At 39.7% G+C, this 22,044-nt stretch overlaps 1 protein-coding gene across 1 annotated transcript in view; it reads left to right on the top strand.

The window, feature by feature from the left end:
* Positions 1 to 22,044, top strand: part of EXT1 (exostosin glycosyltransferase 1) — a 271,276-nt gene that overhangs the window by 235,793 nt on the left and 13,439 nt on the right. The window contains exons 3-8 of the mRNA XM_001496434.5: positions 210 to 303; positions 1,864 to 1,971; positions 6,947 to 7,066; positions 14,387 to 14,519; positions 16,801 to 16,919; positions 18,016 to 18,111. Coding sequence (XP_001496484.1) covers positions 210 to 303; positions 1,864 to 1,971; positions 6,947 to 7,066; positions 14,387 to 14,519; positions 16,801 to 16,919; positions 18,016 to 18,111 — 670 coding nt within the window. The remainder of the gene's footprint in view (positions 1 to 209; positions 304 to 1,863; positions 1,972 to 6,946; positions 7,067 to 14,386; positions 14,520 to 16,800; positions 16,920 to 18,015; positions 18,112 to 22,044) is intronic.

The raw sequence follows: 22,044 nt of genomic DNA, 5'->3' as shown, positions 1-22,044 counted from the left end.
CCCCAATTGCTTTGTCCAACCTGAAGGTTCACACTTCTTCTTCACGCAACAACCTCCCACCCCAAATTGGAAAAGTGAAAACTGCACGCCTGGTGTATTTCCTGAATTGCTCTGGGTAATTTCAGGCAGCTGTGCACCCCCAGCTGTTCATTCACCCCCCGAGTTCCTAATGGGTCTTCAATTGCTGATGGCTCCTCCTCTCCTTCTAGGTATGATTATCGGGAAATGCTGCACAATGCCACTTTCTGTCTGGTTCCTCGTGGTCGCAGGCTTGGGTCCTTCAGGTTCCTGGAGGCTCTGCAGGTAAGAGACCCTGAAACCCCTCCCAGAATAGGGCTGAGGACTGAAGTCAGACTGGGTGGGTTGAACCTTTCCTCTTCGCCTGGGATCTAAAGAGAATGTGTGGTTTGCCTTGAACAACTGAAATATGTTTTTGCAAGAAGATCTGCAACATTTTTTTTTTTTGGCAGCATTTTTTATAAGTGGGGGATTGGGATTCCCTCCCTGCCTTCTGACATGAGAAAGGGACGATGGGTTCTTTAGGGACATGTTTGCAAACACAGGTCAGAGCTGAGTGCCAGCCAGGCAGCCTAGCGGGGCTTCTCCCAGAGATTCTGCCCTTCTTCTGGAAGCCAGTCTCAAGAGCAATGAAAATGGCTTATTGGTGGGACTTACCAAAAGCAAAATTGTCTGTCCTGTCCTCCCTCTCAGTCTTCACTCAGTTCCTCTAAATACTGAGAGTGATGCCCAACAGGGTGGTGCTACTCATTTGGCCCAGCTATTCGGAGGCTCTGTAGTTAGGGGACCGGCTGCAGCTCCAGGGCCTGCGCGGGAGTCTCTCCGCTCATTAACCTCACTCTGCAGAAATGCCTCCACCTGTTGAGACAGATGTCCACGTTTCCACCTGGAAGTTGCAACCGGCCTCCCTTGATTGTGAGAAAGCATGCTCTCAACCTCTCTCTTCCTCCACTTCTTGTCCCATGGCTGCTCTGTTCTTTCCTCCTCTGTTCTCTGCACCTTGCCTGAATCTGTGCTTTTGACATGGTGCTTCCTAACTTCCATCCTTCTGTCATGTCCTCTAGCAGAAGCGCTTCCTTCTCTTGAAAGTCTTTTCCAGCCTGTTCTGTGTGTTCTGTGAAGTGTACCTTCACTAATGTTCTTGTAGCCTCTTGGGATGTTGCGTGGAGCAAATTATCCTCTGGTTTGGATTATGAGTTATTTGGAACCAGAATTTTGTCATTAGCCTGGTGTTTATTGGCTGGTAGATCACCGTGCAGGTAGTAAATTGGTACAACAGTGGTTGGGATCCTTCCACACTGAAGGGAACACACTTCTGGTTCAGATGTTTGCACAGCAAGAGAAAGGTGAGCAGCCCTAATAGTGAAGTCCACAAAATGCTTTATCAGGAATGCCAAGCCACATTCTGCTCTTTGTGGCTCATGACATCGGGGGAAACCACTTGCAAGGGGGCTTGAAGCAGTTATGTTGACAAAACTGTTTATTTTCACGGTTGGTTTTATGCTAGGATTTTGTTGGTGAATGATTTTCTTACATCAATAAAACTTCTCCAGTGAGGCCAATCTTCTCCATGAAAGTAAGGGTCAGCCAAACCATGAACTAGAATAGAAATGGGGTTTTAGCATTCTAGGGCAAGACTTGCAAATATTAAAACCTTGGCTGGATACGTACAGTCTTCATGTGGACTTGATAACTCTTAAAAGCTTACTTCCCTTCTGGCCTAAGCAGTCAGATCCATGCAACTTAAGAAATGCCAGAATTTGAATTTATACAGATATCACCCTGATTGGAACGGTTCCTGAGGCCACTTTCCTCACACTCATGAAGTCCCCTTTCTTTGCACAGGCTGCCTGTGTCCCTGTGATGCTCAGCAATGGATGGGAGTTGCCATTCTCTGAAGTGATTAATTGGAACCAAGCTGCCGTCATAGGCGATGAGAGATTGTTATTACAGGTAAGGGAGGGGCTGTGGCCTTCAACACATCAGTGGATTATTGCTGCCCCCGTCCAAACTTTCAAAGAAGATGAATCCAAAAGGTCAGCTCTATAAAAGAAATTTTATCAGGAGAAAATTGCCTGTGTCATGGTGAATATGAAGTCATTTAATATGACATTGTTCACTTTCCAACACAAAATCTGCCCAGGTCCATGGAATATATTCAGAAAAGGAGAAGTTGCAGGTAAAGGACATGAACTTTGGTGGTGAGAAAGAGGTGTATATCCATCCCCTTCAATATCTAGAATTTTTAGGAATGATACCAGAGAATTTTTGTACCATCCTGCCACTTCATATTCCTTTCCCTGGTTTCTCTATTTGCCTTGAGATTAATTTTCCGAAAGAGAGAGGTCTCTAGGGTTGATTCTTTTTTTTTAGGGTTGATTCTTATAATTAGTGTTATCATGGCTCAAATGATCCAGTCTGGGTGTCTGAGCGAGTGTTATCTTTAAGATGTATATTTAAAAGAGCAGCCTCTAAGGAAAAATGTTTTTTTTTAAATCTATTGTTGGCCACTTGGATTTCTTTTTTTTAATGGTTTATTTTATTGTGGTAAGAACACTTATGAGATCTACTCTCTTAAATTTTGAAGGGTACAATACGTTATTGTTGACTATCGGTACAATGCTGTACAGCAGCTCTCCAGAGCTTGTTCATCTTGCTTAACTCAAACTTTATGCCTGTTGAGTAAGTCCTCATTTTCCCATTCTCCCAGCCCCTGGCAACCACGATTCCACTCATGTACCTCATGTAAGTGGAATCATGCAGCATTTGTCTTTCTGTGACTCGTTATTTCACTTAGCATAATCTCCTCAAGGTTCATCCATGTTGTCCTGTGTTGCAGAATTAAGACTGGATATTGTTGAAATGTCCATATTACCCAAAGTTGTTTACAGATTCAATACAATCCCTAGCAAAATCCCACTGTCATTTTTTACAGAAATAGAAATTTTAAACAATCCTAAAATTTATATGGAGCCACAGAAGACCCTGAATAACCAAGTCAATCTTGAGAAAGAACAAAGCTAGAGGCATCATACTTCCTGATTTCAAAATGTATTACGAAGCTACAGTCAACAAAACAGTACAGTACTGGCAAAAAGACAGACACATAGACCAATGGAACAGAATGGAGAGCCCAGAAATAAATTCACACATACATAGTCAACCAGTCCTTGACAAGGGTGCCTAATAAAAGTTTGAACTTCTCCAGGCTGCCTGGGTAGGGGGATACTTACAGAGAAATCTGAGGACAGAAATGGTCAGTCACTAAGGATTTCTAAAGCCCCTTTGTGCAATAATGATTTAGGATCAACATAAATTGCAATGCTCCTTTTTCTAAAATTATAGAATATTTTAATATTTATTTTTTATTGAGGTAACATTGGTTTATAACATTATATACATCAGATGTGCATCATTATATTTTTATATCATTGTATTTGTGTATAATTATATTATTATATTTTGACTTCTGTATAGACTACATCATGTTCACCACCAAAGGTCTAGTTTCCAGCCGTCACTGTACACATCACATGTACCTCTTTACCCCTTTCACCCTCTCCCTATTCCCCTTCCACTCTGGTAACCACCAATCTGTTCTCTGTATAAAATTATGGAATACTTTAACGTTTTTTCTTTCGTGGCATTATGTACTTTATCTTGAACTGCCACAGATATTTGTAGAATAATATTTTTAATGTCCTTGCTTTTTTTGATATCCAGAAAATCGAGTTTCTAACTCTTCTTGATTCTGCTTCTGCACTGCTGGCCAGTGTGCTAGCTAACTGGGGAAGTAAGGCGGCAATCTGTAAAGTAACAGGTGAAATATGTATAACTGACAGCCCTGTGGATTAGGCAGGCCAAGCCAACGCAGCTCCCAAAACATTGCTTCTGTCTGCTACTCAGGTCTGTGATCTCTGTGGCCCCTGGCACCTCAGAAGCAAAAGAGGAATCCATGATCTAGCAGAGTCCTCCGCATGCAGAGATGGGGTGTTCCTAAAACATTTGCTCATGAAAGGCCACCCAAAAGTGATACATGTGGTTCTTTTCCATGTTGCCATTTCTCTTCCTTTTATGATTTTTTAAAAATAATGCATGTTCATTAAAGGAAATTTGGGAAATAAAGGGAATAAAAAACATGAGCCATAATTTCTCCATGTACATACCAACGTTCCTGGGAGTTTGATGTGCACAAGTTGAGTCTGTCTTGGAGATAGAGAGCATTCCAGGAGGCTTAATTGTGGTTGTCCACCTTTTACCCTTTCACCAAAGTTGATGGCATTTCACCTTCTGAAGCAACTTTTTGGCTTGACTCGAAAGATTTTGCTTTTCATTCCACACCCATGCAGACTTGCTGGGATTTTCCTCTCTCATCTGCTGTCTGTCTTTGCACAGCTACCTCCATATTGAACAGCGACTGCACTGTCGTTGACAGTGGTTTTAAAAGAGCTGGCACTGAGCCCAAATGTCTGCTCTGGGAGATGTTTTTGTTATGTTACAGTTTTTCATTTCCTGTTTTAGAACAACTCGGATGTTTTTATTTGCATATATTCTTGTCATCGTGTCACTAAGAGAGCTTAATGTTGCTTTCCTACGTCTATTTTGGTAGATTCCATTAGTTTTGGTACCATACATGACCTTTTATTAAGACTTCATTGAGTTCTGCAATTTTGAACAATCCGGCCAAATTGGAATTAATTTATCACTTTCCCGTACCTGTCTCTCAGGACAAGCAGATTAATAACCAATAGCCAAATGCCATGAAAACTTGGAACTCTGTCTTTTCGGTCAATTGGAATTATCTTCCAGAGCACTTTGCAGAGTGCCGTCAGACACTTAACATCATACGCCCAAACAGGTAGAATATATTTTAGTTGATGTAGTAACATCAAGATGTGGCTTATATAAGAGAGGGGAACGTGTTGGTAGGTTAATCTATGATATTCCCTTTCTCCTTTCATAAGCATAGCCTATTCTTTTTTCTGGAGATGGCATGGTGATGATAGCTTTCAGCATTTTTCTAATGAATTGGTTTCTTGTGACCATGATAAAAACAGTGAAGTCAACCTATATGACTCTTAGAAAATACCATTGACATTTAGAAGAGGGCATGATTATGAAAATTGAACAGGATAATTTTTTTCTAGGCTTGCTTTGGCAATCTAGGTAATTTTCTCAGGGAGTAAATAAAAATAAATTTTCTTTTACTACTCAGGGATCCATGATATGAATGGTTTCTCTACCTTCTCCAGGGGTATTTTCCTCCTATTTGACCTTGAGCTCTGGTTTCAGGCTGTTTGCCTGCCAGTGTTTCTCCTTCACCTGTTGCCTCCACGTTTCTTCAGTGTTGGGCATCCAGATACACACTTTGGGGCACAGATTTAGTATCTGCTTTAGGACATTGCCAAAGCAAGTGAGCTTGTCCTTATGTTCTTATTGTGAAGCAGTTTCATTCCGCCTTCTAAGAGTCGTCTTGATTCAAAAAATGTGCTACCACCTTCTTCCCCTGCAGTAGAAATTCAGATGTAGTCTTAGTCACAATGCCATGGGTAACTTGGTTATTAAAGCAGCTCGAAGAGCATTCCTGGTTCAGCCCGGGCCCCCATGTCTCTCTGATTAGTTACACATAGGGAGGCAAGCATGCAGAAAGAGGTGAACACAAAAGGGCACTTGCTAATCACAAAGAATTTCCCCTAAGAGTATAGACTCCATAAATGAAATAGACCTTGAACTCCAGGTGAAGATAGGGAGCAAACCCAGGAAACTCACCAGAAACCAGGAAGCACATTTCAGAGCTCCAGACCCAAGCAGGTTCACACGTAGACGTTACACAATTGGTCCAACTTTGAATATCATCACCCTTATATCAATAATAATAGTAGTAGTAATAATAATTGCTATATTAATTAAGCATCCCATGTTCTAGGTGCTGCTAAGCACTTATATGATCTTCATTATGACCTTAAGATGTTAGTACTGTATCCCCACTTTGTAAATGAGGAAATGGAATCTTTGAGAGATCGAGTCACTTGTCCAAGGAAGCAGAACTAGTAAATGGTGGAGCCAAGAATCCCACCTTGGTCTAACACTTGTGTCTTTGTGCTTAACCGTTAAGATATATTACTAGTAAAGATAATGATATCCCTATGGTGGCTTCAGATGGCCATGTTGAATTCAGCTCTTATTTCTTGAATAACAACTATATAAAAGCTACTCCCCCAGCCTACACATTTTAGTGTAGCAGGATAAGACATAGATCCCTCCTTTAATATTGTATAGCCTGGTAGAGAGCAGTGATGGCTAAACGTGTGATGTTTGACAGATTGAGTTAGATTGGGGTAAGGGCTGGAGCCAGAGAGAGAGGTCTGGGGAGCAGGAAAACTCTCGGGGTGAGGCAGGAGGGATGTGCACATAGAAATGACTAACCCCAGCTTCAGATTTAAGGGAGAGGCTCAGAGACATTCCCTAAAAAGCCCTTTTGTAGATAATGTGTGGTCCCTGGCATGGCATATCTTACAAGTGCTTGGGGCATGATGTCTTTCAGCCTTTCCCCAAGGTCTGTAGCTCTTTCTCTGTGAAATTTGATTCTCATATGCAGGATTGAGAATCTGTGGGACGCTAAGAGGGGAAAACAGCAATTGCTACTATAAGAATACCCCAGGCAACTGATGAGCTGCTACCACATCTTAGAGGTGAACTCTAACTTTCGTGCATTAAAAGTCATTAAAGCTGCTTCGCAGTAAGTGCTGTTTGTACCTGACACCTCTTACGGGCATTTCAACGTAGGGCTTGGTGGTTTTTAGTAGATCTGTGTGCTCCAAGCTGAATGCTACGAAGAATAAAAGCCTAACCCAAGTGAGTTATTTCTATCAAACGGCATCTCATTGTTTTCCAGTTACAGTTATGATGTGTTTCCCTTGTGTTACAGATTCCTTCTACAATCAGGTCTATTCATCAGGATAAAATCCTAGCACTTAGACAGCAGACACAATTCTTGTGGGAGGCTTATTTTTCTTCAGTTGAGAAGATTGTATTAACTACACTAGAGGTAAGTGAGACCACTTGGCTGTTGGTCTTGAACAATGGTCCTTTATGCACTTCTCTCAGCCTTTTGTTTTGCTGCTGGTGATGTATAATTGGTCTAATGGGGCAAAACTGAATTTTCAGTACTTGGATATGTCAGTTAAACCCCTTTTACCTGCTCTGCCATACCTAAGCAAATACTTCCATTCCTGACAAACTCCACAGAGGAAAATTGACGTGGAGAGAAATAATACTCCTTGACACAGAGATCGGCTCTGTCTTACATCATTTCAGGAACATGTGGCTAATGACAGCCCTCCTGTCATTCACACTCAGTGGCATCCTTTGAAGACATATTTCTAGAGCCCATTTAGAAAATAGATAGTGACCAAGTAGGGGAAAATCTTCTACCACTCTAAAAACATGACTAGTTTCCTGGACACCATAGTCCAATGGCATTGAGGGACAGCAAAATTAATTCTCAAGACATGTGCAACTCAACCAGCATTACTGTTGCAAGGATGAGTTAAGAAGGATATCCGGATTATACCTATCTGGTGCAGAAATTGTTAAAGTTTATGAAATCAGAAAATCTTCCAGGGAAAGAGGTGCCCATCTTCAAGTTGCTTTTTTAAGGCAAGAAGGAAAAAGGAAAGGGAGCATGGAGATCATTAAAACCTTTGGAAGTGGAGCAGATAGCAATGGCCTGAGGCTACAGCAAAGTAGCACAAAAAGCTAAGAAAAGATTTAGGAAACTGCACACTCATGAATTACAGGCTTGCAAGAAGGAGAGCAGAGGTGCTCTGGTGAAGCACAGCGTTGAGGTGATTCTGCATGTGCGCATGATGAGGTAGAGACATTTGTGGCCTCACTTCTGGAGTATTTGCTTTGGAAAAGTGATTACTGCTCCAAAAGCTAATCTAATTTGGAGCATACACTGAGAAGTCTGAGTAAAGCCAAGAAAACTGAAGTCACTGGGTTTTGTCCACATCGCAGTTTTCTTGACATCCTGGGTATCAGGGTCAATGCTGGCCATGCCCCAGGCCTACTGGGGCATTTACCTACCCCAAGCCTCACCTGGTCCTGCTCTCGCCTGGGGGCATGTTCTAGCTGGCCTGTCCTCTCATGAACAGTGCACATTGTTTTTATCCTGGAACTAAGTGAAAAGGGCTATTTAGGACCCAGACCCGCCAATGAAGGCAGCAGGATCTGAATGGCTTCCAAGGGCTTCCTTATTTCAAGCAAACTCCTCTTCCCCCTCCAAAAGCACTCTTCTCAATTAAAATTGATTGAGTTTTCACTTTTGTTCATAGCAGCAGATTTGAATGTGCAATAGAGTGAATATGTAACAGATTCTACACCTTTCTTTTCTTCCATCCTGTCCTCCCTCCAAGACCCTTCCTAGCTCTTCTTAAGGAAAGTTGAATGTCATTTTTTTTTTTTGCCTTTTGGAATGAGTGCTTTTTATCAGAGAAGTGTATATTCATTTTAGAAAATAATGGAAAATACTTAAAGCATAAAAATATAATATAATCTACCCATGCAAAATCGCTATTGATATATACACACACACACACACACACACACAACACATCTATATTAGTTTTTTTCTAGGCAAATTTATAAATATGTTGTTATTTCTAATTTAAAAAGGAGTCTTTCTATACTTAGTCTATAACCTGTTTTTTCTGCTTAATAATATATTGTCAATATTTTCTCATGTTATTAGATTTTTTCTACAATTATTTTAATGACTATATAATATTCCATTTATGATATCACTTAATTTTCTTAAAGTAATCTCCACTTTGGGGATATTACTGTTGTTTCTGGTTTTTCATTTTTATTCCCGTCATCAAAGCAAATAGCCTGAGAGCCAAATTGTTGTGAGGGTTCAAGATTACTTCCTTAGGATAAATTCCTTGAATTCGAAGTCCTACTTCAAAGAATATGCCAAATATGAAGATTTCTAATATAAATTGTCCATTTTCCTCCAATAGAATTGAACTAATTCATAATTCCTCCAACTTATATGACAGGACCTGTTAAGGTTTTTTTTTCTCTTTCACCAGTATTGAGCATGATGTCTTTTAAATGATAAATCCTTATTTTCTTATTTTATATTGCTTAGGATATTAGTATGAATGAATATTTTTCATATATTTCTTGCTTCCGCAACTCACAAAGAAAGAAATAGAAATGGCCACAGTGTTGTCACGCTTTTTGTCATAAATTTTTAAGAGCTTATTATGTTAAAAATATTATCCCTTTGACTCACTTATTGCATATATTTTCCCTCAATTTCTGGTATGCTTTTCAATTTTGTTTAGATTGTGCAATCTTTTCATCTGTGTAGAAACGACTTTTCGACCCATAATTTTATTCATACACACACATTTACTTAGATTTTTCTAGTACTTTCATGGTTAATTTTCTCATTTAGCTATTTAATCCAGTTTACTTTTATATATAATCTGTGTTGAAAAATCTAAACCTTTTTTTTTTGACAAATTATTGTGTAGTTGTCCCAAAACATTTCATAGGTTTTTCTTTCCTGACTGTTTTCACATGCCACTTTTATGCATCTTAGGGTCTGTTTCTGATCTTTTAATCCTGCATTATTGGTTGTCTACTTTAATATACCCAGACCACATGTTTTCTTTTATTTTACCCTGTACACCAACCTTTCATGAACCTCTATCATTTAACCAATCTGCTATTGTTGACTATTACTGTTGTTTCTAATTATTTGTCATAGATATAGAAATAGAAGTCCTTATCTAAGTGATGATTTCCTACATGAAGCTTAGACAATGTTTCTATTTCTTTAGGATACAGTCTTTGAACTGGGATTACTCAGCCAAACGGTCTAGGCATTTCTAAGGCTCATGATATGTATCGCCAAATTACTCTTCAAAAGGGTGTATCAGTCTAGACTCGCACAAGCTGTCTGGGGGAGACCCTGTCTTGCTGCATTCTTGTCAGCCTTAAGGATCATAATTAAAACACACACATACACAACTTTACTAATTTGCCGGGTGAAAGATAGTATCTCATTAATTACATTTCTTTTGAGTGTGGTTTGTTGCACAGATCTGGTCTCTTGCTTGTTAAGTTAGCAGTGCTCAATTACCCTGTAATAACAGTTGGATGTGTTGTATTCATCAGAATAGGATCTTAAATCAAGCTGTTTTCATCGCTCTGCCTGGAAAGGCCTTCCTCCCCTCAGATTTAAGATATTCAATTCTTTAGTGACACAGTTGTTTGGAAAACACTACAAACCATATACTCCATTCAAATTTATAGCAACTGTCAAATCTCCTTTATATAGTTTCAAGATTGGATTGTACCAATTTGACCTCTCAACCCGATTGCATGAGAGATACCATCCAGTTTCCCTGTTTAATTCAGAACTCAGATTACCCCAGAATTCAACATAAATAAAAAAACAGAGAAAATGGCAGAAAATGCCATCAACATACACAAATAAACAAAGCCAATGTGTTTATAAGAACGATTTAAATATCACATCTCAAAAACACGCACTTAACGAGATGATATAGGTCATTCAGTCCCTGCTGGTGCTCCTAAGACATGAAGACAATTCAGAATTACCCTTCAACAACGTAAATTTGAGGATCCCTTGCTTTTGGGATGCTCTACACTCACACTCTTTCTTCCTTACTTGCCAGATTCTAGGCCATGGCAGGGGCTTACTTGGTCTTTGGAGATTATGAGCCTTAGAGTTGTAGGGCATGCTTAGACACAATTGAAAACAGGATGCCTCATCCTTCTCTCCAATGCCAGGGTCAGGTATTGGTACATTCCATTGTGGTACACTCTATCATATTTGGGATTCACCTAGTATTTCCAATCTGATTGAGATTTCCTAATTCTGCATCTTGAAGTTAAAGAACTATTTAATAAGAGCTACGCTCTTTGGAGCTTAGTTTTTTTGTGCAAATAGAGAAGTAATGATAGGACGGTGATAAAACACTGCAAAGACAGTGTTCCTTCATGGATTCCATTATTTGTCAGAATATTGCACGACAGTAACCTGGCACTGAGGATTGAACCATAGGAGCTCAGTCAGAATCAAGGTGAGCAAAAGAAAAGTGTGTGAGATTGTAATAATATATGAAAACAGCTAATGATAGCTTGGAAAGCACATTTTTCGTGGAGTTTTATGAAGTATTCATTCTCCATTTTTCTCTTCAGTTATTTAACCATGCACACTCAAACCATGATATTGCTGATGCTGTTGTACAATGAAATTTTAAAATCAATGAGATAATGGAAATAGAAAATTGCTTTTCCTTGAAACAAAGTGGCATATGGTGGCACTGCATGTATTAGGCAACATTGCATTGGTCTAAAGACCAAGTCAGGGCCACATACAATGACTATAACCAATAGTCCATTATTTAAAAAACGGATGGCACAGAAAAAAGAAAAATAAGGAGGGATTCTTCCCTTTGAATTTCACGTTAAGAAATATTATCCTTATTAAGGATTCTTTTTGGAGCAATAATGAAAAAAATCTTGTATTATGTGTGTGCATGTGTTTGTGTGTATGTATTGATTTTCTTTATAGCCAAAGAAGTGTCCAACCTCTAAATGTAATGTCTTGTTCTACAACAATAAAGAGTGAGCACTAAGTGCCCTGAAAGGATCATGGGAGCTGTTCAGGGTAGCAATAGGCAGAATTGGACGTTAGAAGAGGGACAAAATGACCTTTCTGTCTGGTGGAATGAGATCCATACTCTTTCAAACTTTTGAGAAGACAAGTTGTTATAAACCTTTTAAAAAGATATTTGGTGGGGGCCAGTCCCATGGCCGAGTGGTTAAAGTTCTGCACACTCTGCTTTGGTGGCCCAGGTTCACAGGTTTGGATCCTGGGCACAGACCTGCTCCACTCATCAGCCATGCTGTGGAGGCATCCCACATACAAAATAGAGGAGGATTGGCACAGATGTTAGCTCAGGGCTAATCTTCCTCAAGCAAAAAAAGAGAAAGATTGGCAATGGATGTTACCTCAGGGCAAATCTTTCTCACCAAAAAGAAAAAAAACAACACATTTGGCAATACATATGAACAGCCTTAAAAGTGTTCATACTCTTTGACAAAGTCCTAAAGAATCAATCCTAAATGTGGAAAAATTTTATTCATGAGTATGTTCATTGCTTTGCATGGAAAAAAATTGCACTATTGTTGCTCATTTAGGATAAGTAAACTCTGAATGCTATTAATAACATGGGAAGATATCTATAATATATATTATCTATGATATTATAGCAGTGAAAAAAGGGAAAAATATATGCCTAGAAAATGAATACAGAAACGAGATTTTTTTCACAGACAAGAAAATCAAGTCTTAAAAACTATGAAAACTTAGGCAGTTGTTCCTAACAAATTCTGAGAGGCTGTTATAATTAATGTGATATTTCATTGTTTCGTTACCAATGAGGAAAGGGAGACATAAAAGTGGCAAACTGCTTGACCCAGGTTAAAATCTACATTTGCAATTGCTCTTATACCTTTGCTGATATCTTCCTGTCAAGATCCGTTTGAAGAGAGTATAAAATGCTTATTGGTATTTCAGAGTACTGTAACTTACCATATCCTTGAATTCGAAAAGATAACAATGTTGAGATACTGAACCAGAAGGAGTCTATGACAATGAGAAGCATACCACCCAGAAACCCAAAGTGAACGGTGGCCCATTTTGTAACATTTCTGAGTTCCATGTCATTTGTATGTGGGTCGGATTTATGATGCTATCTATTGTCAATTTATTCTATGTCTTGATACCAAACTTATTTAAGTGACCACATACTGGAACCTACATAAATTTGGAAAGCAAAAAGAGAGAATCTAAGTGAAAAACTATCAAAGAAAATAAGTAGACAGTAGATTTGGAAGGTGCAAATAATAAAAGCTGGGATAAATGGTGTCTGAATTGAAATTCCTAGCCATGTAAAACCTTTTCACAACCATGACAATTTTCTCATAATTAATGCCTGGATAGCAGCATTTTAATACATCTCTGTTGTACCACAAGGAGTAAACATTAACATTTTAGCTAGATTCCTAAAATCTCTACCAAATTAGAAACCTCTGCCCAGCCATATAAAATTAGCAGTTTCGATCTGGGGGACAGATAAAATGCAGAGATCATTGAACTAAGATATTTGAGTTCTTCTGAATTTCCTCCTTGCCTCCTTTCTTCTCTCTCATTAAGAAATATAAACATGATAAGGTTTGCAAAGATAAATGTAGCTCACTTTATTACTCATCTAGTCTCCATGTGGGATGAGATGAGAGTGTTAATAACCTTAGCAAATAATAAAACTCCATTTAAAATAGTCTGTACTTAAAATCACATTGCATTAAATGGGGACCTGGAAAATGATGATTTAGCTCTTTAATCTCTTTACGTATGCAGGCTTTTTCTTTTTTTTAGGTACAGGGAAAAAAACCATTGCTAAAAACATGAAATTCTGTATCAAGTTAATTATTTGCCAAATCATATCTTAATGAGTGGATGGTCTAATTACAGGAGTTTGAAAGTCACAGAGAGAAATCTGTACAGTGAACTAATCATATTCATCTGACAAATGATTCAGGATGGGAAAATGTTTGACTCTAAATGTAGAATTTAATGATCTGCAAGGTCCCAAAGTCCAAAGAAACTAATGAACTAGCCTGGTTATTAATAGTCTTCCTAAGCCATAGTTCTTGTCTTGTTATGTAGGATGTTTTGAACAATTGTTAACTCACTACTTTTTGAGATGAAATGTAGAAAACTTTGGCTAACCAATCCCCAAAGTCCTACCACTGACTTTGAAAGGAACTATGACAAGCATATAAATCTGTCTTCCGAATTAGAGAAACAGATCAAAACCTCAACACCTTCTAGAATGTGTCATGCCTTCAATATGCTGCCAGCTCAGGGTCCACATGGACATCTCTGTACAATGAGAACAGATCTTCCCAATGTGGATCTAGAACCACTGCTAGATGCTCACCCGTCAAGGAAACTGGTCCACACACTCTACCGTGAAATCAACATGGACTTATTATTATGAAAAGATAAGATAGAATTTATGGTTAAACTGAAGTTTCGTTAGGAAATTTGATTAGCTCTAATTCGTCTCTTTCTCTGTCTCACGCTTTTCCATTGCTCTGTTACTCTCTTTGTGTCTCACACATTTTTATCAGTGAGGAATTGGGGGTAGAGTCACTACTTTGAGTGTCATTATCCCTCCAATTTGGACTGAGCATGATCCTTGTCAAATACCATCAGGGTCTCATCCTCACCATGTGTTACATTTTTGTTTTCCAGATTATTCAGGACAGAATATTCAAGCACATATCACGTAACAGTTTAATATGGAACAAACATCCTGGAGGATTGTTCGTACTACCACAGTATTCATCTTATCTGGGAGATTTTCCTTACTACTATGCCAATTTAGGTAAGTGAGCTCCTTCCGGGGAGCTACCCTTTTTTACTCTCCAGATCTTGTCCATAATTAAGGTCCCTTGATTTTTCTATTCTATAGCAGGGTGTTCCTAACAGCCTGCATTGGAGATTGCTTTCTAGAGCCCTGTCATAAACGGTGTATCAAGGTCAGGAATTATAAATCCAGCAGAGCATTGAAAACTGGAAAAACTTCCTTCTTATCTGAACAGCTACACTTTATATATAGTAGAGTTATTTCTTTTTGAGAAATAGGCTTCCCAAATTCTGGATCATTTTGAACATGAGAATGGGTTGGCTGTGGTTTTAAGTCACATCATAGATAAAATGGAGCTACAAGATCTCTAATTTTTTATATTTTTCCACAATCCCAACTTCTCTATCTTGTACCAAAGAAAAACTGAATTAATAAAGGGAAAGGTGAAAGATTTAAGAATATATGACAAGGGACAAATTTATCACTCGTTCAACATTTCTTGTGCTCCTCTTATGTGCTATGTTAGCACCATGCTAGGTGGTAGAAATAAAAAGTCACGTGAGATACGGTCTCCACTCTCAAGCAGAGATTCCAGTTGACATGGCAAGAAGACTCTAGACTTTCCACCCAATGCTGATAGTCTCCAATAACTTCTTCACCCTTTTTTGAGTTGTACATATTTAGCTGATAAGATGAAACTTAAAGAAATTCAGATTCATGGCCTGAAGTATCAACCACTGGTCAAGAACCCTTTAATCCAAACCAAACGTGTTATGAGGACCATATCAAAATCAGTGAACGGTCCGCACTGGGTTCACTAAATACATTTAGAATTTAGTAATTTTCAGAGTAAGGCAGTATTTGATACAATTTCTATGTATTTTTTAAAGAGTATTAAGATTTTTGGAGTTAGCACATTAGAAGTGTGTAAATGATGCTTCTTAAACTATTACAGGAAAATCTAACAGCAGTGACTTGTCTTCACTGTTAAAAAGGGAGCCCCACCATCGTACTTATTATTCTTACTTGACAAAATCTTGAATGTGTGTCTAGATAGCGGGAAAGTTAGCTTCTTTCTAACATGCAATTAAAGTACTAATTGGATGATATAATTTTCTCTGCAAAACATTTGTGTAATTCTTTAATGTATATTGTCTGATTCTTACCTCTGTCCCGTTAATGTCAAAGCTCACCTTGAATGTCCCTGCCGTCTCCTGTTTGGATTTAAGCTACTAAAATGCAAAATTAGTGGGTCCAAACTAATGAAATTTGAAAAGGCTTTTTAAGCTGGCTCCAAATTCTTAGTGAGTTCTTATGGGAAAGCTCATCTGAGGGAGAAACCCTCTCCTTCTTTCTCTTTGGTGACGGGGGTTGTTTTGCACGTTTATGACACCTTTCTGCGTAGGACTTCAGAGCACACAGTTGGCAGAAGCCTGCCTCACATACTTTTTCTCTCAATGACGTCACTGCTCCTGAAAGAAGAGGTTCTTGGGAGTATAGAGGCTTCCTCTTCAAGTTGATGAAGACGATGATGATGGTGGTGGTGGTGGTGGTGCTGATAACAGCAAACTCATATGGAGCACTTATTATTTGCTAGGTCCTGTTCAAAGTGCTTTGCGTGCATTAAGTCCTTTAATTGAATTCTGTTACCCTGCAAGTTTGCTACTGTGACTATCAGCTCCATTTCATGGCTTTGGAAACACAGAGTTAAGTAATTTTTCCAAGATCCCACCACCACTAAGTGGTAAAACTGGGACTCAAACCTACGCAGTCTTGCTCTGGATGCTGTTCTTTTAACCTTTACCACTTGCCAGTTATTATGTGAAATAGTGCTGATCAGGCAAAACCCTCTTAACTACATAATTACGAAGAAGACATATGCAAACACCCTGGGAGAGAGCGCATTTACTTAAACCTAACATCCTGAGATGTGAGTGACTGGAGTAGACTTTTCTTGAGTTGAGAGTGATGAGTGGTGTGTGTGTGTGTGTATTTACACTGTGGGTACCTAAAAAGCAGAAGGGAGATCAAAGATACATCCCCAAGGGAGGAAAAGGATATCAAAGTAAGAACCTGGAAATGGACGTTGAGCTGTAAATTATCGAAGTCTCTAGACGAAGGCAGCAGTTAACTAGCAGCTTTTCACCTTGTTTTTGTTCTGTCAGGACATCAGAGGCGAAGAAAAAATATGCTAGACGGGAGCATCAGCTCCAGGGTGAGGCAATGGAGCAAGGAGGAGTAATTTTCTAAGTCTTGTTTTTCACTGCTTCATTAGGCTCCTCTCCCCTTTCTGTTTCAGGTTTAAAGCCCCCTTCCAAATTCACTGCAGTCATCCATGCAGTGACCCCGCTGGTCTCTCAGTCCCAGCCAGTGTTGAAACTTCTCGTGGCTGCAGCCAAATCCCAGTACTGTGCCCAGGTGAGTGGGGGGTGGCCAGAGCCGCACCTGCCTCCTCCAGCTCAGTGGACCTGAGATTCCCACTCCTTACCTGCTACACGCTTCACTCCCTGGGACCCATCTACCGTCATGCCCCGTTACTCCCCTTTCATTTGTCATGCCTTGTTACACCCTTTTCATCAACTTAGAGGTTCTTAGAAGTAAAATCGGGCGCAGATAAGGGGTGGGTTACAAAGAGATCTTTGCACTGGGGTAGGTTAAAAATACATATATTCTCCAACACATTCTTTAAAGGATTTATAGTGCATTATTTTGTTTTTAAATGTTAGAGTTATAAAGTAACATCAGAAATGCCCCTGGGAGGACCTAGAAAACTAAGTTTCAATAGAAGAAACAATCTTGGTGGTGTCAAGAGGCATCAGCTTTTCTTTCACAGCCGCCATGCCTAATTATAAAATTGATAGCAGAAGATTATATCTATGGTAACATATTTTCCAAATCGGTGTCACTTCCATACTCTTAACAGTGGTTTTTCTGATTTGTAAATTAGTTTCTATAAGGTTTACAAACAAGGAAAGAAATAATGCGGAAGTATGCACTTTTGAAATAAACTTATTTATCGGAAATAATAAAGTCACAAATTCAGCAGCTATTCTGGATAATTCAAAACATGAGCTCATGCTAGTTCTATCTTGAATTCTCTTTTTCTCCCACATTGCCTGGTGTAGCGCAGTTCATAGCAGATGTTCAGATGTTCGATATACATTTTTATTTAATTTGATCAGTGTTGTTATCTCACTCATCATCATAAGGTATCAGAATTTAGGACACTACTTTATTAAGATCCAGCAACCCTGAAATAACTTCTTTTCTCCCCAGCTTTCTCCTACCCCCTTGACGTAATTTTTTAGCTTACTCTTTTTGTCCTCTGTCTCTAGTTGTTGAAGTGATCAGATTCTGAAGATTGTGTGGGGTGGACTCACTTTAAAATTCAGTTTTGATGTCTGCCATTCTGCTGTGCTTAATCTCCATCTTCTCTGAGGGAAGAAACATTGGGTTGGAGGCCCCTATCAATCCAGCCTTACCAGACCATCTAATGATCCCCTGTCCCTTTCAGATCATAGTTCTATGGAATTGTGACAAGCCCCTACCAGCCAAACACCGCTGGCCTGCCACTGCTGTGCCTGTCATCGTCATTGAAGGAGAAAACAAGGTAGGACTTGAAGGGGACCTAAATATAGAATGACTGCAGAATCTTCATTTTTCCATAGGGCACAACATGGGGTGTTGGCTCTAGTTGTCTTTCTCCTGCTCATGGAAGCTGCTAGCCCTGGACTGTATTTTCTAAAACTGTGCCTCTCTCTGAAGGTTCTCAGCTTTGTCAGCCATAGGCTTTCAGATCAGGGAAATCAGAGTCCCAACACTAACTTTTAGGAGATTTGTGACCCTGTATATACTTTCCTCCTCTGAGCTTCAGTTTCCTCATCTCCAAAGTGGAAACAATGATACATACCTCATAGGGTTGCTAGTAGGATTAAATGAGTTCGGGGGCTGGCAACAGTGGTCTTTCCATAAATGATGAGGATGAAGATGAGGCTGGTGATGGTGGTGTGATGCATGGAGTTTGCTTAGCTGATTAATCTGAATTAGTTGTGTCTTTCAGGCTAGTAGTTCATCCTCACATTTATCTTAAAAAGGATATTTTCACCTTAATTTTGTTTGGGTATCTCCATCAGAGATTCTCATGAGTGCTGCCTCACCAGCCCCCTGCTTCCATTCCCCAATTCATTTTGCCTAGAACTGAATGATCTTCTTAATCGTCTCATGGCCCTTCAGCGAATCTGTTTACCAATCCCTTAAATTGGCACTTGAGTCCCTGTTTAATCTGGCCTTAGCTGGCCTTCCCAATCTTCTCTCTCATTGCTTTCCACTCCAGACCCTGTCCTCTGACCAAATTTAATCAGTCACAGTTATCTGACTTGTACTGTGTCCCTTCCCTCCTCTGATTTTTGTCTTTCCCATTTGCTGTATGTCTTGACCACCCGTGCTCACCTTTTTGTCTCTGTTCTCAAACTTCCCATACCTTCTTTAAGCCCCCGTTCACATACTACCTCCTCTTTGAAATGTCTTCTACTTTTGGAAGCCAGAGGTGAGTTCTGTTTTCTCTAGCTTCTGCTTGTTGCTTTCTTGTAGATCTTATCCATTGTGAAGAAATCAGTTGCTACTAAATGAAACTGAGATTGGCAAAGCCATGTCATCTAAGAGACTTCTTTTGTCAGTCCCCAGGGAGTTAGGTCATGAGAGGTTGTCTCACACTAAGTAAAACATCTTTGAGCCCAAACAAAAAGTATCAATTGATTAGGTTGAACCTTTTGAAGTCATCATTTGTCTTGCTAAAAGTGGCAATTTCATAGGGTTCAATATGGTGCAATGAGAATTGCAACTGTCACGTGGACAAGATAATCAGTGTGTTATCTAGTCAGTTCCAATGTATGAGTGTCTACAATGTGCTGGGCACTGTGCAACGTGTCGGAACACAGTAGGGAATATGACAACTACAGTGATGGCCTTCTTACAGCTGGAGTCAAGCAACATGGTTATATCAGAGAGCTGCGTAAGCTTTTGATGAGAAAAGGTGGGAATTAGAATAATCACATGCCTCCAGGCATCAATCTTACTTACCCTTATGAACCCATCTCACCACAGGTATGGTTTCACAAAAGGGACTGGCACACAAAAATCTCCTGCCTATAGCCCCTTACATCTGTCTCCCCAATTCCAATGCCTATGGCCCTGACAATGCTCAGATGGATGCTGTTAACTTTGAACTTTGAGATTCTTTGATTTTTCTGCTTCATAGGTGACTAGATCTCCTTCTAGGAGATAAGTCTTTCTTTGAATATGTCGGGATATTCAAAAAGCATAGAGTCTGATTGACTCACTGGGAGGCATTCTAACTTCTGTATTTAGTATTGCATTTTTATGCACAGACTCATTGATTTTATATTTTTACCCTCAGCAAGTAGACCCAGTTTCTTTATTTCCAAGATGATGATGATAACAATCATATCTTTCACGTGGGCTTTATCGGATGTGTGTTATAAGATATCTCAGATTCTCCCAGCCATATGTATCACCAGGCTTCTGGCCATTTGTTCTGTCCTAGCCTCCACCTCGGCCACTGATTCCAGTGCGCCACGTGGTTCCTTTTCCCTCACTCTTACTGCCCTGGGATTGCCTTGCCTAGTAAAGCATTTACTCTTAAGTCTTTCTTCAGACTCTGTATTCTAGGGACCCTGGGCTAAGACTTGGGCCCATAGTGAGGATCAAATGAGTTACTGCAGAACAGCTGCTTAGCCCTGTGCCTCTTGTACAGCAAGGGTTCAATAAAGTCCACTGCTCTTCTGGGAGCCATTGTAATGTTTATGATTTGCGTTCTGGGCTCTAGAGTCAGACTTACTTTTGTGTGCCCTAAGGCAAGTTATTTAACTCTCCGTGCCTCAATCCTCCCTTCAGTAAATGGAAGCAGTCATAATACCTAACTTACAGAGTAGCTAAAAGGATCAAACGATATAATACTATACATGTAAATGTACTTAGAAGTGTGGCTGCACATGGTAGCTGCTTGATAAATGTTAACTCTTGTTGTGCTCGTTATAATTTCTTATCTTCCCCATTAGGCAGTAAACTTCTTGAGTCTTGGTCATTTTCTAGTCATGTGTGTTAATTCTAGAAGGGACTGGGCTGGTACATGGTAGCTAAATATTTCTTAGATGAACTAACGAGGAGAACCCAAATCACTCAGGATTGACTGTGTACTCATTGATTCCTTTCATGCTAATCCATTCCATTTTTGCCGTGTAGCTGTGGCAAGGTATTTGAAAGAGAGCTTCTAGTTTCTACACCATAATTTGGAAGTGGCTGGCTTATGGGCTCTTAACCTCTGTGAATAAAGCAGGTTCAGAAAAAGGAAATGGATCCTTTTAAAACCAGTGGTTGGGTCCATGATGGGGAAGAAACCATATGTCCTCTTCATTCCCCATTTTAAATCTCCATGTCTAGCCCTGAATTTAAAATTGATGTGTTTGCAGCTTTGGCTGAGAAATTCTATCTTGAATTTATAGGCCTTGTCTTTGCAGCTCTCCCCTGTAGGCTTAACAAGGAAAGGTCAGGGCATTGCTAAGCTGGCAGCTAATGGTTTCTGTGTTAGTCGGTGGACATGTAAACAGCATCAGGAGAATTGCTTCAGGCTGAGATTTCCGAGCACTGTGGATGTGGGGTTGCTGATCGCTTTGTATTTTATTTTATTTTGAAAGCCTGAGAAAGAAAAAAAAACGCTTGACCCAGTTGACAGATGTGTAAGAACAGACCCTGGAGCCATTTATGCTGCAGATACATCCCTTGAGCTCCCAGAGATGGGTTAGAGTGGACACTTCTGTCATTTAATGTCATATGCCCTCCAGTAGCTTCACATGCATATAAACCGAATCTGAGACGAAGCTTACCAATGAGTTGGCTTCTTGATGTAAATATAGCTTGGGCTTCTTTGGGGCCGTGGGGTAGGGGGGATTCAAATTTGTGGACAGCATACCCTTGGCAGCCAGGTTAAGTGTCACCCTTTGTTCTTTGTCTCCAGTAACCAACTGCTTCATTCCCTGGCCTTTGTGTCTTGAGAATTGATGGCAATTGTGTCCTTTCTCTTGGTCTCCAAGTGTGAATTTAGAGAGGGTGTCACAACTGTTACTATAACTTCCAGAAGAAGGTGGTGAATGTGAGATTGCTGTATGTGCCCCAAATTCACTTTTGAGGTCCTTTTCAAACCTGAGACAGGAACAGCATAGTCGCTGAGGTGCTCTATAGAACCACACCATCTGAGGTGAAAGGCTGGTGGGTCCATCTTGAGCAGGACACTTAACCTCTCTGTGCTTTAGTTTTTTCACCTCTCAAATGAGGGTGTCATAAAGATGAAGCAAGATGTTGTACATGAAGAACTCGGAACATTTCCTGGCACCTAGTAAATCTTTAAAAAATATTAGTTATTCTAATATCGTCATTCTCATGGTTAATTGTTCTATGGTACATTCAAAACAAAGGCTTATGCTGTGACCGTCACAGAGCAGTCTCTCCAGTGTCGCTTTTTCTAACT

This window comes from Equus caballus, chromosome 9, assembly GCF_041296265.1.
Source record: "Equus caballus isolate H_3958 breed thoroughbred chromosome 9, TB-T2T, whole genome shotgun sequence".
Taxonomy (NCBI): domain Eukaryota; kingdom Metazoa; phylum Chordata; class Mammalia; order Perissodactyla; family Equidae; genus Equus; species Equus caballus.
The sequence above is the reverse complement of the archived record's forward strand: the minus strand, read 5'-3'. Positions and strand labels throughout refer to the sequence as shown.